We start from the raw sequence: 15400 nt of genomic DNA, 5'->3' as shown, positions 1-15400 counted from the left end.
CTCATTGTTCTGTTTCAGAGCAGACTTGAATCCCCTGACAAAGGTCTGAGAACAACTAGCTTGTCTGTGGGGATGAAGTCCCCGTGGCACCACTGCGGTCAAGGTCAGCCTGCTGGGTATGCGGCCTGTCCTGTTACACAGGGACCTGCACCTAGAAGGCCTCAGGCTTAGTTTAATGTTCTGTGGCTCTCTTGAAATGCTTAAGAATTTTTGAGCAGGAAGACCTGAGTTTTCATTTTGCACAGGGCCTTGCAAATGATGGAGCTGGTCCAAACTGGGCTCTAAAGTAAGGTGGAAAGAAAATATTTTAATGACTCCTTCTCAGACACTGCCCCAAAGGAAGGAAGAATCAATTCCAGCTGCCCTCCCTTTTTGCAGGAGGAGGTGCCTGTGACTTTAAGAGGCTGGCTGAGGGGTGAAATGGAGCAGCTCCTGGCCTGGCCTTCTCGGGTGCGCATGCGTGGTCAGCAAACTGCGGCTCGCCAGCCACATGTGGCTCTTTGGCCCCTTGAGTGTGGCTCTTCCACAAAATACCACGGCCTGGGCGAGTCTATTTTGAAGAAGTGGCGTTAGAAGAAGTTTTAAGTTTAAAAAATTAGGTTCTCAAAAGAAATTTCAATCGTTGTGCTGTTGATATTTGGCTCTGTTGACTAATGAGTTTGCCTACCACTGGTAGGAGATTTGAGCAGCACATACTAACTAATCGGCTGCATGACAAAGGCCTGGCAGAAAGCATGCTCTTCAGATTTCAGTCTTCTGTTTGCTTAGTGATAACCCAGCCCATGCTTTATCTTTTGGGATAGAAAATAGGAATGCTGTGGCTTCTTTCTCTCCTTTTGAGCCCTGACTTTCTGGATTTTATAGAAGAAGCATGAATGTCAAAGACCCTGTGATCAAGTAGTTTGTAATGCCATAGAAGGAGAGCTCCGCCTCCCTGAGCTGTCATTCTGCCCCCCACCCCCTCCAGTGCCCTTGAACCTGCCCCCCTCTTGGTAACCCACTGCTCTCGTCCACATTCTCCACAATTTAAACCAGTGCCCCTTGGGATAGACAATGAAAACCTCATGCCTCCCCTGTTCATGTCTTCTTGCTTTCAAGTGAGAATTGATTTTGTTGAGTTTTATTTTGTACTATGAAAATAATTTTTTTCACTTCCCAAATAAGTCATATTATGGAATTGAGTGTTCTCTTTAAAACTATACACGCGACCCTAATAAACACTGTCTCTAGGAAATAAATATATATTTTTAAATTCTCACCCAAGCATATGTTTTATTGATTTTTAGAGAGGGAGAAAGGAAGAGAGAAACACTAATCGGTTGCCTCGTGTATGCACCCTGACTGGAGATCCAACCCACAACCTTTTGATATGTGGGACAACGCTCCAACCAACTGAGCCACCTGGCTAGGGCCTATAAATATTTTTGTGTGTGTTTCATATGCACCTTATTTTACAAAAATATGTCTGCCACAGATTGGAAACTAAAAAACAAACAAACATAAACTGATTCTAGCCAGCAATGTATTTTCTTTGCGATTAGACTTCTCATTCATTCAACTTTCCACAGAGAGATAAGTCCCTCTGTGTGTGTGTGAGAGAGAGAGAGAGAGAGAGGAGAGAGAGAGAGGACAGAGAGAGAGAGAGAGAGAGAGAGAGAGAGAGAGAGAGAGAGACTTGTCCTATTTTAAGGCAGCCATGATCTACTTCTCCCTGGAGTGGTGTCATGAAAGCATTCGAGTGGAGAGGAAGTGTTATGGATGATCTGTTCAAACCAACAACAGTGGTTTGAATAACAGTTGAGATTTTTACAGAAATATGTTAGAGGGGATGGAGACTATGCAATCCTTAGGAAAATAAAGAAACTCCCAGTCTATTCTGCACTGAAGGTGGAACCCCACTGTGGAATTGGTCTCACTGTAACCAGTAGTGCCCATACTGGAAAATGCCTGATACACTCTGATTGAGAAACTGAGAAAAGCACATTGCCCCCCATCTCCAGTCCCAGCACCTTTCGCTACAAACCTCCCATGTGCTCACCTCCTTACTCCTTACACAGAGAGCAGCCAGCACCTACAGTAGCCCGTGTGTACCTTCACATTGTTCATCACCATTATTCATCACTAGAACTCGGGTGCATTCATAGGGACGGAGCTGACCCTCACCTGGCAATGCCCACGTGCCCCTTCCGGCTGTGCACACAGGACAGTTTCCCTCATCTCTCACCTGGGCCCTGGCCTGTATAGTGTGCAAACTAGTGTTTACCGATCTGTGTGTGGGATGAAAGAATTTAAATTGGTTCATTACATCTTTTGGATTTTCTTGTTTATTGACAACTGCTAATTGCTGGACTGCTTCCAAAAAGGAGAATAGAAAGACTTGGGCTTTCCCTAAATATCTCTGCGTTTGATCCAACTTAATGTAAATCTCAATATTCATTAAAAAGTGACTAGAGAAGTCACATTCAGAAACTAGAGAAGTTGATTTCCCACCGTGCGAAGTTTGAGATGTTAGTTTGGTCAGAGTCTCTAAGATGGGGTTTTCCAGCCTTCTTCTCATATCTTGGTCGCTATTCATTGTAAGTTTGTAGACGATTTTAATTATTTAAGGCCAATTACCTAGAACTTAATATATTGGGTAATGTGGTATAAAGATGAATAAGTAAGCTCTGTGTAATAATTCTTGGTTTCTCCCAATGTCAATCAAGTTGAAAGCTTTGTGGCTTATGTTGTAAATATTCAGCATAATGTGCTGGACCTGAGAGTAGGCTTCGGGAATTTCAAGATAAAAAAAAGCTCTGTCTGCCCTCTAGGAGCTCATAGGTGATCTTGACCTGGATATTGAGGGAAATAGATATTTGCCAGAGAGAAAAAAGAAAGGACATTTCCTCAAGACAATAGGAAGACAACTCACAGAATAGGACACTGGATCTGTTAGTAAACAGGAAATAGATACTCAAATGCATGGATAATCAGAGAAATGCAAATCTAAACAACAAATAGATAACATTTCCCACCCTTAAGATTGGCAAAAATAAAGAAATTTGGTACTACTAAGTGTTGGAGACTCCGAGAAACAGCTGTTCCCTCACTCGCCTGGCAACAATGTAAACTGGCAGTCACTTTGAAGAGCAGTTATGTCATATCTAATAAGGTTTAAAAATGCACCTACCCTCTGACCCACCCATTCCACTCTAAAGAAATGTGTTCACTTGCTTAAGGATCAGGTACAAAGAAAATAATTGGAGATAAACCAAGAAGTCCTTTATTAGAAAAATGGATGTTATGGTACAGTGAAATATTATACAATATTTAAAATGAATAAATCAGATTTACAAGTACAGCCTGGGTAAATTTTTGTTAAATTTAATAAATCTTTATTGTTCAGATTATTACAATTGTTCCTCTTTTTTTCCCCCATAGGTCCCCTCCACCCGGTTCCCACCCCACCCTCTGCCCTTATTCCCACCCCCTGCCACTGTCTTCATCCACAGGTGTACGATTTTTGTCCAGTCTTTTCCCGCACCCCCACACCCTTTTCCCCCCGAGAATTGTCAGTCCACTCCCTTTCTATGCCCCTGATTCTATTATATTCACCAGTTTATTCTCTTCATCAGATTTTTTTATTCACTTGGTTTTTAGATTCACTTGTTGATAGATATGTATTTGTTGTTCATAATTTTTATCTTTACCTTTTTCTTCTTCTTCCTCTTCTTAAAGAATACCTTTCAGCATTTAATATAATACTGGTTTGGTGGTGATGAACTCCTTTAGCTTTTTCTTGTCTGTGAAGCTCTTTATCTGCCCTTCAATTCTGAATGATAGCTTTGCTGGGTAGAGTAATCTTGGTTGTAGGTTCTTGCTATTCATCACTTTGAATATTTCTTGCCACTCCCGTCTGACCTGCATAGTTTCTGTTGAGAAATCAGCTGACAGTCATATGGGTGCTTCCTTGTAGGTAACTGTTTTTCTCTTGCTGCTTTTAATATTCTCTCTTTGTCTTTTGCTCTTGGCATTTTAATTATGATGTGTCTTGGTGTGGTCCTCTTTGGATTCCTTTTGTTTGGGGTTCTCTGCACTTCCTGGACTTGTAAGTCTATTTCTCTCACCAGGTGGGGGAAGTTTTCGGTCATTATTTCTTCAAATAGCTTTTCAGTATCTTGCTCTCTCTCTTCTTCTGGCACCCCCATAATTCGGATGTTGGTACGCTTGAAGTTGTCCCAGAGGCTCCTTACACTTTCTTCATATTTTTGGATTATTTTTTCTTTTTGCTTTTCCAGTTGAGTGTTTTGCTTCTTTGTATTTCAAATCTTTGACTTGATTCTTGCAAGTCTGATCTGCTGTTAGATCTCTGTATAATATTTTTTATTTCAGTCAGTGTATGCTTAATTTCTAGTTGGTCCTTTTTCGTATCCTCAAGGGTCTTGCTAAATTTATCGGCCTTTTCTAGAAAATTCTTGAAAAACCTTATAACTGTGGTTTTGAACTCTATATCCAGTCATTTGCTTTCCTCCATTTCTTTCATTTGTGACCTGTTTCTTTGTCTCCGCATTTTAGCTGCTTCCCTGAGTTGATAGAGTGGCTTTGTGTGCTAGGTGTCCTATAGGGCCTAGTGCAGCCGTGGGCAAACTACGGCCTGCGGGCCGGATCCGGCCCGTTCGGCTGTTCTATCTGGCCCGCGGAGCTGAAAGAGCGGAGGGTTCTCTTGCTCTCCCCTCCACTCCTTTACTTTGAATTTATATTAGTTCTCACAAACACTCCATCCATGCTTTTGTTCCGGCCCTCCGGTCCAGTTTAAGAACCCATTGTAGCCCTCGAGTTAAAAAGTTTGCCCACCCCTGGTCTAGTGGCTCAGCCTCCCCAGTTACCTGAGGTGGACACTCTTGGTGCACCCCTTTGTGGGCTGTGTGCACAGTCTTGTTATAGTTAAGCCTTGATTGTTGTTGGTATCGCTGAGAGGAATTGACCTCCAGGCCAATTGGCTGTGAGGATCAGCTGTGTCTATGCTGGGAGAACTTCTGTGCTGGAGACACCCTTATGAGACAAGATTTGCAAAAGCCTCTGTGCTCAGCTTGGATGGGGCGGAGTATCAGGGCAGAGCAGACAGCCTTGGTTTCCCGTCAGCCCTGCCCTAATAGGCCCCTGTGTCTCAGTGTCCCGTGGTAATCGCTGCAAGCACCTCTAAGAGAAAGCCGCCCTCGAGTTCCGCCTGCTGCCAGACAGTCCAGTTTTTCCCCTAATGAGTCTGGGTCCCCAGAGTCTCGCCCGGAACTGGAGTTCAGCACAGTCAGGAGCTTTTGTCTCCCTCCTGCTTGAGAAAGCCAGCCACGTAATCAGTTGCCAGTCCTCTCCGCGTGCATGCCTCGGTACCTCTGCCTTCCACAGTTCCTCTGAGTCTCAGTGTGCTTTTCTTTTTCCTGACAGTCCAGTTTCACCCCATATGAGTCTGGGTCCCCAGCGTCTCGCATGGAACTGGAGTTTAGCGCAGTCAGGAGCTTTTGTCTCCCTCCCGCTTGAGAAAGCCAGCCATGCGCTCAGTTGCCCATCCTCTCCGTGTGCGCGCATCTCAGTACCTCTGCCTCCTGTAGCTCCTCTGAGTCTCAGTGTGCTTTTCTCTTTCCTTCTAGTTGTAGAATTTCCCCTCAGCCAGCCTTCCTGTGGTTCTGGATGATATCCGTTTTGTCTTTTAGCTGTAGTTTTGAAATTGTTGTGCGAGGCAGCAGTTTAGGTGTTTACCTATGCCGCCATCTTGGTTTCTCCCCAGCCTGGGTAAATTTTGCAAACTTGTTACTGGGTAATAAAAATAGGTTGCAGAGCCATATCTACTCTTTATCATTAATGTAAATTTTAAAATGCATATCATTATAACCTATATTTATGAACATACACACAAGCCAATAGAAGGACAAGGACCCAGATGGGAAGGATACAAAACAACTTGAGAATGGTGAATAGAGAGAGGGAAATGGGATTAAGGAGGCACAAGGGGACCTTTGCTATGTGTTGTTTTTCCTCTTAAAAAGAAAAACAACAACCCAAAAAACAGATCTGAAGGGCATAAGGCCAAGTGTTAAAGTCACAGTGGTGGTAAATGTATTTTGTAATTTCTTATTCTTTTCTCTGGTTTTGTTTATTTCATTAAACAATAGTGCTTAACATACACCTGGCAGTCTCTAAGTGGGTACTATTATTGTTTCCAGGCCAAGCCCACTCCCCAGATCACCCTGGCTTGGTCTTTGTAGATCTGGACTCATCTCCCACTGGTTACAAGGCTGAGGGAACAAGAGGCCTTTAGGATTCTGTCCACTTTAAGTTAAATTATTCCAGGATCATCAGTACATGAATTGGTCTTTGCCCTGGCACATTCCTATGTGTCCAGCACTCTCCTGACATATCCCTGCCTCCCCAGGGAAGTGCTGCCCAGGAGTGGAGACATGACTACAGCTGGACTGTTCCACTTTTGCAAAGTGTTTTCTGAATCTTGAAAACAGCACTTTTATGTTGCAAAATGCCGTTGAACTAATGTATTAGGTAGATGCAGAGAAGAGTTCTTTTGGGGGCCATAAATTGAGTTAGTCTATCTCTGACGATCAAAGACTGTTTAACACCTGAAATAGCTGACTAGAACAGCTGCTGAAACAACACTTTGTGTGGGAAATGACAAACGGTTCAGTATTTTGACCGTTTCAGAGGTATGAGTAATACACTTCTAAGAAAATCCTGATTGCTGCTTTTTTTGGATTCTCTCAACCAGATTACCCATAGTCTGGTGTTGTGTACATACAGAGGACTTGGGGGAGTATTTTCTCTTTCCCAAAGTCTTGACTGCTTGTATGCATAAAGGTTAGCTAGCATGGAGATAACTTACTATTTTGGTTTTAAAAAAAAACACAAAAAAAACCTAACTTTGCCCTAGCTGGTTTGGCTAAGTAGATAGAGCGTTGGCCTGCGGACTGTAGGGTCCCAGGTTCGATTCCGGTCAGGGGCACATGCTTGGGTTGTGGGCTTGATCCCCTGTAGGGGGCAGGAGGCAGCCGGTCAATGATTTGCTCTCATCATTGATGTTTCTATCTCTCTATCTCCCTCTCCCCTCTTCTCTGAAATATATTTAAAAAAAAAACACCTAACTTCCACAAATTGGTAGTTACAGAATATTCCCAGGGATGTTAAGTACAGCATAGGGAATAGTGTCAATAATATTGTAATAATGACATACAGTGCCAGGTGAGTACTGGACTTATCAGGGGGACTTTGTAAATTATATGTCTAACCATCTAAACTAATAAAATAAATACTGACTTTCAACTATAATTGAAAAAAATAGCTAACTTCTCCATTCATCAAACATATGTTCAGAACTTACTGTGCTCCAAGCGAAGTGCAGGGCTTGGGATTCTGAAAGAATTAATTCAACTCTGCCATCAAGGAGCTCGTAGTCTGGAGAAAGGAGAAGAAATGGAAAAAGGCAAAATGTGCAAGTGATTTTAAAGAAATGCAATGGCTGCTACAAAAGCAGGACTTGGAGGGAGATCAGGTTAGAAAGAGGTGGCATTAGGTAATTAGGAGTTTGTCATCCAGGCCGAGGGAAGTGAGAGCTGATGGGCATGCACAACATTCCAAATGGAGGGGAAGACTGGTCAGTGTCAAAGTGAAAGGGAACATCTGGGTTAATGTGGAAGAGTGTGTTTATTGATTTGACTGGCCAGCTGCTACCTCAGTTCGCAGTATTACTTTTGGATATCCAGTTTTCAAATGATTTTCCCAAAAATGTCCTACTTGTATGTGCATCTAATGCAAGTAGCTGTCTAACTTCTTTTTTTTAAATGTTAAATTTAAAAAAATATATTTTTATTGATTTCAGAGAGGAAGGGAAAGAGGGAGAGAGAGAGATAGAGAGAGATAGAGAGAGAGAGAGAGAGAGAGAGAGAGAGAGAGAGAGAGAAACATAAGTGATGAGAGAGAACCATTGATCAGCTACCTCCTGCACGCCCCCTACTAGGGATCAAGCCCACAACCTGAGCATGTGCCCTGACCAGGAATTGAACGGTGACCTCCTGGTTCATAGGTTGACACTCAACTGCTGAGCTACGCTGGCCAGGCCCCTGCAATGTATTCTTCACTTCAGTTATTATATTCTTTATTTCAGACTGTTTTTTTTTTATGTTTTCTATTTCTATTTTTGTTTCCTATCTCTTTGTTGAAGTTCTCACTAAGTTCATCTACTCTTCCCCTGAGTTCATTGAGCATTCTTTTAATCAGTGTTTTGAACTCTGCCTCAGGTAGATGGCTTGTCTCCATTTTGTTTAGTTCTTTTTCTGGAGTTTTGTTTTATTCTTTCAGTTGGGATATGTTTCTTTGTCTCCTCATTTTGGCTGCCTCCCTGTGTTTGTTTCTATGTATTAGGTAAAGTTGCTACATCTCCCAGGCTTGGTAGAGTGGCCTTATGTAGTAGGTGTCCTGTAGAGCCCAGTGGTGCAGCCTTCCTGGTCACACGAGCTGCTCCCCCTACCCCGTGGGCAGTGTATACCCTCCTGTTGTAGTTGAGCCTTGATGGCTGTTGGCAGTCAGTGGGAGGTATTTACCCCCAGGCTAATGTGAGGACTGGCCATCACCACCACCATGGAGGATCTGCTGTGCAGGGATTGACCGCACAGAGTAGGCCTTGCTTCAGCAGAGCTCTGGTGCCTGCTGAGTCCACCCCTTGAGTGGGTCACTTGTGGAGGAGGTTGGGTGGTGCTTTGAAATGGCCTGAAGCTGTCCCCTGGGTGCTCTGGCTCTGGGGCCTCCTGGGAGGGGCAGGCTAAGGTCAGTTACCTCTGTTCTGCCTGGGGCTACCTAGCATGAGCTATAAAGCGATCTGTAGATGGCTGCTACTTGTGCTGGGCTTAGAGGTGCCCAGTAGAGGCCAAGCTGTGAACCAAGGCCAGGCCTGGGGTCTCTTAGTGAAAGGTAAGGGGTGGATACACCTAGGCTAGATGCCACTTGTTTGAGAGATTTTAGAAAAATCTGAAGGGTGAGCCAAGACAGGCTGTTTGTGAGGAAAAGCCACTGGAAACAGCTTGGGTGGGCTGGCAAGTTGGGTGTGGCAGGGTCTCAGGCAATCACCATGGCAGTTAGCCAGGTTAATGGAGACTCAGAAATGGCGGCCACCTGCCAGCTGTGTGAGGGGAGGGCTCAGCAAAGGAACAGTGGCCTCTGCCAATACTTCTGTCTGGGAAAAAGCTGCCCCTCCAGGCCTCACCTTATGCCAGACAATTCAGTTCTTCCTCATATGTCCCTTCTGACCCAGTGCTGGAGCTCAGAGTGAGTGGGTCTGATTAAGACCATGCACAGGCCCTTTAAGAGGAATGCTTGGGACTCTAGCAGCTCTCCATCTCACTCAACCACAGTCCTTGCTGGTTTTTACAGTTAGAATTTATGGGGACTTCTCTTCCTGGCATGGAACTCTGGGCTGGTGGGCCTGATGTGGGGCTACAACCCCTTACTTCCCAGGGGTAATCTTCCACAGCCGATATATCCCTCCAGATTTTTATCCACCACATGTGGGTGTGGGACCAGTCTGTTCTGCATCTCTGCCCCTCCTACCAGTCTTGATGTGGCTTCTTCTTTATATCCTTAGTTCATTATATCCTTAGTTATAGGACTTCTTTTCAGCTACATTTTAGGCAATTCTCAGTGATGGTTGTTCTGCAGTTTGTTGTGGTTGTGGGAGGATGTGAGTACCTGTTTATCTACACCACCATCTTGGCTGGAAGCCTCTGGAGATGGATTTTAATTGGGGACATTTATTGTGATCAAAGATGTATAGGTTGTTGGGACTTTTTCAGAGGTCTTCCTTCCTTCTATTTCTTTTTCTTAATATATTTTTATTGATTTTAGAGAGGAAGGGAGAGGGAGAGAGAGATAGAAACATCAATGATGAGAGAGAATCATTGATTGGGTGCCTCCTGCATGCCCCATACTGGGGATCGAGCCCACAACCCGGGCATGTGCCCTTGGCCAGAATCGAACCCAGGACCCTTCAGTCTGCAGGCTGACCCTCTACTCACTGAGCCAAACCAGCTAGGGCTATTTCTAATTGACATAGTAGGGAGTTCAGTTTAGCTGGCACTCATCTGCTTTTCCTATTAATATACTTTTCCACCTGCAGATAATTGAAAAGCAATTAGAGGTCTTTGCAGCAAATATGAGTCACCGTAGAGAAACAGACATGCACATATGTGTGGCATTATGTGGAAATCTTGGAAACTTCTGCAGGCTCCAAGGATTTTATTTTTAATGTACTTCATACAGTCCAGAGCAAACCAATGAATTAGCTTCCACTTCAGGCGAAGTTTGTTTTTCCTGGTATGTTCAGGTCAGCTACTGTTCACTGTGGTTTGGAGTAAACCTAAATGGATTCCTGTCCTTGGACAAAGACCAAGGACAACTGTAGGTCTTCCCCATGCTAACCTTCGTTAGGCTTCTTGATTAATAACCCTGGCTCAGGAAGGCAAGTGCTATTGCGGTCACTTTACAACTGAGGCAGTCAAAGCAGCGAGAAGCTAAATGGCCCGTCCACACCACAGAACTGGTTGTGATGGAGTCAGAGCCGGAACTGAGCTCTTCTGAACACTGACTCGTCCAAGGCTCTTCCCATGGCCCCAGACTGCCAGGCAGAAGGAGTGAATTGCAGTGGTATTATTGTCAGGGCGTTAATTCTATGGTCAGAACCAATCCTCAAGAGGACACTGGTGGTGACAATTTCAGAAAAACGTGTGGTTCAGATTCAGCAGAACTTTATGAAAAGCCTTCCGGAGGCAGGTCCTGAGCTGAGTGCTCTCCACTGTGCTGTTTATTTCCCATGGTGGCCAACCAAGGGAGGTGGGGCCTTCAGCCTTGCCCTGCCAACCTCAAGCACCATCAGTTTCATCCCAAAGGCATCCTTAGTAATCATGCAACCTACGTTAACAGTCAAATTAAAATTGCCACACTGCCCTGGAATTGGAATGCACTGAGGACACCCTTACACATTTCTCCCTCTTTCCTGCCCTTAGGCCTCCTGGTGGGTACCCTTGATGTCGTGTTGGACTCCAGTGCCCGGGTGGCTCCCTACCGAATCCTGTACCAGACCCCAGACTCTTTGGTCTATTGGACCATCGCCTGTGGTAAGTAGCAGATTTGGAAATAGGGAGAAACGTTATGATTAACAATGTTTTGTCAGAAGGGAAGGAACTTTAATTTGTGGAATGCAACCACTTGGTGTTTTAGGGTAGGTCACTGTAGCCATTTCAGCAGATGAGTCCCCAAATCTCAATGGCTTAACACCAGAAAGGTTTCCTTCTGACTCTGGTGAAGTCTTGTTTGGATCCTGTGGCTTCCACCACCTGTAGTGACACCCTCTGGGGCACAAAGCCTCCAAGGTCAACCTACAAGGGGCAAGTAGGAGGTGGAGACACACCTGCGTTTAACTTCCTTGGTCCAGAAGTGTCATTGCTTTGTCACTCCGTTGCCTAGAACCAGTCACATGGCACCAGTCTAACTTCAGGAGAAGCTGGGAAATGAAAGAATATTTGGGGGGGATGTAGTAATCCTATATAATAAAAGCCTAATATGCAAATCGACCAAACGGCAGAACAACTGGTTGCTATGATGCGCACTGACCACCAGGAGGCAGCACTGAATGCAGGAGCTGCCCCCTGGTGGTCAGTGCGCTCCCACAGGGGGAGTGCATCTCAGCCAGAAACGGGCTCACGGCTGGTGAGCACAGTGATGGCGGTAGCCTCTCCTGCCTCCGCGGCAGTGCTAAGGAGCAGTGAACCGAGTAGTAAGCAGAGAGGGCTCCCAGACTGCGAGAGGGTGCAGGCCAGGCTGAGGGACCCCCTCCCTACCCCTCCAGTGCACAAATGTTGTGCACCAGGAGTCTAGTGCTTATATATCCTAGCACAGGACTTCCTACTGAGTAGGGATTCTTTATTTCTCCTGATGATAATTTGCAATAATGTGCTGTGCCTAAAATGTCAATAAACAATTATGCTATTATTGGATCTCTCACAAGAACATCCAATCCAAAGTGGCCAAGCTTGTTTTAGTTATTTGTTTGCATGTGGCTTTTCACATAGCCATGGGAAAAGAAGGGTACTGAACACTCCTTTTCTTTTTTCTGTCTTCACTTCATTTTTAAAAATTATTAATAGATTTTATTGTTTTAGAACAGTTTTAGATTTTAGAAAAGCCCAACAGATAGTTTGGAGAACCCCCATATACCTTCCACATACATAGTTTCCCCTATTATTAACATCTGACTATGGAACATCTGACTATGGAACATTTGTTCCAATTAATGAACCGATATCAATACACTATAACAAATAAAGTCTATAGTTCATTTAGATTTCCTTAGTTTTTACCTAATATCCTTTTTTTGTTCCAGGCGCCCATCAAGTATACTATTTTATATTTAGTTGTCATATCTCTTTAGGCTCCCCTTGGCTGTGGAAGTTTTTTAGATTTTCCTTGTTTTTTATAATCCTGCCAGTTTTGAAGGATACTGTATATTGTAGAATGTTATTTCAATGGAATTTGATGTTTTTCTACGCTTATGCTGGCGGGATGGATTTTTGTGAGAACCATCACAGAGAAACAGTGATATTTTCATCACATCATGCCAAGCAAGGGTACATACTAGACCTGATTTATGACTGAAGTAGTGTTTTTTTAGGTTTGCCCACTTTCAGGTTAGTTTTTCTTCCATTCTACCCTCTTTAGAAGGAAGTCACTGTGCACAGCCCACACTTAAAGAGTAAGGAGTATTAATTTATTCAATTATCTTTATCAATATGCAATCATGGATATTCTATTCTTTGGGGGATGCTAATACTTCTTTATTTTGTTGCTCCAATCATTTCTGCTTTGGCCATTGGGAGCTCTTTTAGTTGACTTTATTCAGTTTTTAAATAGATCTCTGCTTATGGGCACAGACAATAGGGTGGTGAAGGCCTGGGGTGGGGGTGGGGGTGGGAGTGGGCTAGAAGGGGTCAATGGGGGAAAAGGAGGGGCATATGTAATACTTTCAACAATAAAAATTTAATTATAAATAAATAAAAATGAATAAATTGATCTCTGCTTGATAGGAAGTGCTATGCTGGGATAGCTATAATAATAAAAGCGTAATATGCTAATTAGACCAGATGTCCTTCCAGACGTCCTTCCTGACAACCTCCCAGATGAAGCCAGGGCTGCAAGGGAAGCCTGGTTCCCAGGTGCCTGCTGGCGACCAGAGGGAAGCCTGGGTCCTGGGTGCCAGAGGGAAGCTGGTGCTGGCAGCCGGGGAAGAAAGGCCTACTCTTGTACGAATTCCGTGCATCGGGCCTCCAGTAAAGTTACAAAGATAATTAGATCCAGTCTCTGCTCTTGAGAACAAGAGTTAAGTACTCAATTACAGCCAAGTGGGAACAAGTACCATTTGGGGCTCCCAGCTAAATCCAGGAATCTTGGCTGGCCTTCTCCATAGGTAGGGGGAGATTTCTGGGTGTGGTGTCAGGCTGCTGGAGGGCTCCAGTGCCCTAGTAATGCTCCCTCAAGGATTTCACAGTACCTGAAATTACATTTGTATCCCTTTAAAGTCACTCTGGTTAAGATGCAAACAACCCCCTGAGAACAATGGAATGTCAGTCATTGTGCATTCTGGTGAATGAAGGGATGGTATCAGAGTTCAGGGCATAGAGAAAACCATCTAGGAGTGAGAGATGGGGATTGGAGCGAGAGGGAGAGAATAAAGGGTACAGGCAGAGGGAAGCTGGGACCCCAAAGAAGACAGACCCTGTAGCCCAGGCAGAGGTGGTTCATTCAGTACAAAGTGAAACCCTCAGTAGCTACTGTAGAAGGGGAAGTGCCCTGCGCTAGTTGGTTGGGAAAGTATCACATTTACTTGGCAAACCATCTAGAATAGTGTTAACATGGACAGTGTAGCCAGCAGGTGAAGAAGTAAAAATAAAGGAAATTGAAAACCAGGCAGAGCCACGAAACCACTCAACTCATGGAGGGTGTGGAAAGGACACTTGGACACATTCTCAATCGCCTTCCACTTGTGCCCAGAGGCTTTGAGTTCCTCTGGAGCCTGGGTCTCCTCTGATATCTCCTGAGTACTCTCAGCTCCTGGCCTTCCTAGATCCATAGACATGGACTGCGACTCCTCCTCTCCTCTCCCCTCAGCCCTAACCATTTTCCCTCTGACACCTGCCGTGACTACTCCTCAGTCTGTTTCTTTGACTTTGCCATTCTACGAAGCCCACCCTCTGAATTCCCATGTCGGGGAAGAGCCAGAGTTACACAGCTGAGTTATTCCTGAATGATTTGCCAAGCCGAGGCTAAGGAGCACTACCGGGCAGTAAATGCTGATGGCATAATTTATGCCACAAAGAGATGAACTTTCGTTTTTCCCAGTGAGTACTGTCTGTCACAACTGCATGAGCTCATAATAGAACAGGTTTAGCTTCTGTGTCTATTGATTGCCCATAGACACAGCTCCAGAATTGCCTGGGGCAGACTCCACGGAAGTGACAACCATTGTGAAAGTCCCCTTCACCCATTAGTTGTTCTTTCTTATCGATTTCTGTTTCCGTCCAAATTGCTGGCTCCCTTTCATGAGAAGATTTTAAGAGCAGAAGCTGTACTTTAAAGATTTTTTTTATATGCTGACCTTTCGGTTGTAATCTTAATGTTGGTGCGACAGTCTCTTGGGAGCTTTATTTTCTGGAATTTCATGAATCGTTGTTGTAAGAGAAGCTTCAGCAAAGAAGCGGGTGAGTCTAATTCACTGCCCTGTAGATGCAGAATACAGAGGATTCCAAAACCTTGTTCTATGCCACATCTTGTGAACCTTCCAGAGGTGTCAGCTGAGTTAAAGGAGCATCATTGTCTTCACCTAGAGCACTTTCTTTTATTTTAACTTTAATAAATCTTTATTGTTCAGATTATTACAATTGTTCCTCTTTTTTCCCCCATAGCTCCCCTCCACCCGGTTCCCACCCCACTCTCTCTGCCCTTACTCCCACCCAGTCCCCCGCACTGTCCTCATCCATAGGTGTACGATTTTTGTCCAGTCTCTTCCCGCACCCCCCACACCCCTTTTCCCCCTGAGCATTGTCAGTCCACTCCCTTTCTATGTCCCTGATTCTATTATATTCACCAGTTTATTCTGTTCATCAGACTTTTTATTCACTTGATTTTTAGATTCACTTGTTGATAGATATGTATTTGTTGTTCATAATTTTTATCTTTACCTTTTTCTTCTTCTTCCTCTTCTTAAAGAATACCTTTCAGCATTTCATATAATACTGGTTTGGTGGTGATGAACTCCTTTAGCTTTTTCTTGTCTGTGAAGCTCTTTATCTGCCCTTCAATTCTGAATGATAGCTTTGCT

The 15400-nt window shown here is 44.2% G+C and overlaps 1 protein-coding gene across 2 annotated transcripts in view; it reads left to right on the top strand.

The window, feature by feature from the left end:
- Positions 1–15400, top strand: part of TBC1D9 (TBC1 domain family member 9) — a 93672-nt gene that overhangs the window by 30428 nt on the left and 47844 nt on the right. For both annotated transcript variants that reach the window (XM_080676934.1, XM_080676933.1), the window contains exon 2: positions 11034–11144. In XM_080676934.1, coding sequence (XP_080533060.1) covers positions 11034–11144 — 111 coding nt within the window. The remainder of the gene's footprint in view (positions 1–11033; positions 11145–15400) is intronic.

Source organism: Plecotus auritus (assembly GCF_963455305.1).
Source record: "Plecotus auritus genome assembly, chromosome: 6".
NCBI lineage: Eukaryota > Metazoa > Chordata > Mammalia > Chiroptera > Vespertilionidae > Plecotus > Plecotus auritus.
Note: the sequence above shows the minus strand (reverse complement) of the source record. Positions and strands in the feature narration are given on the sequence as shown.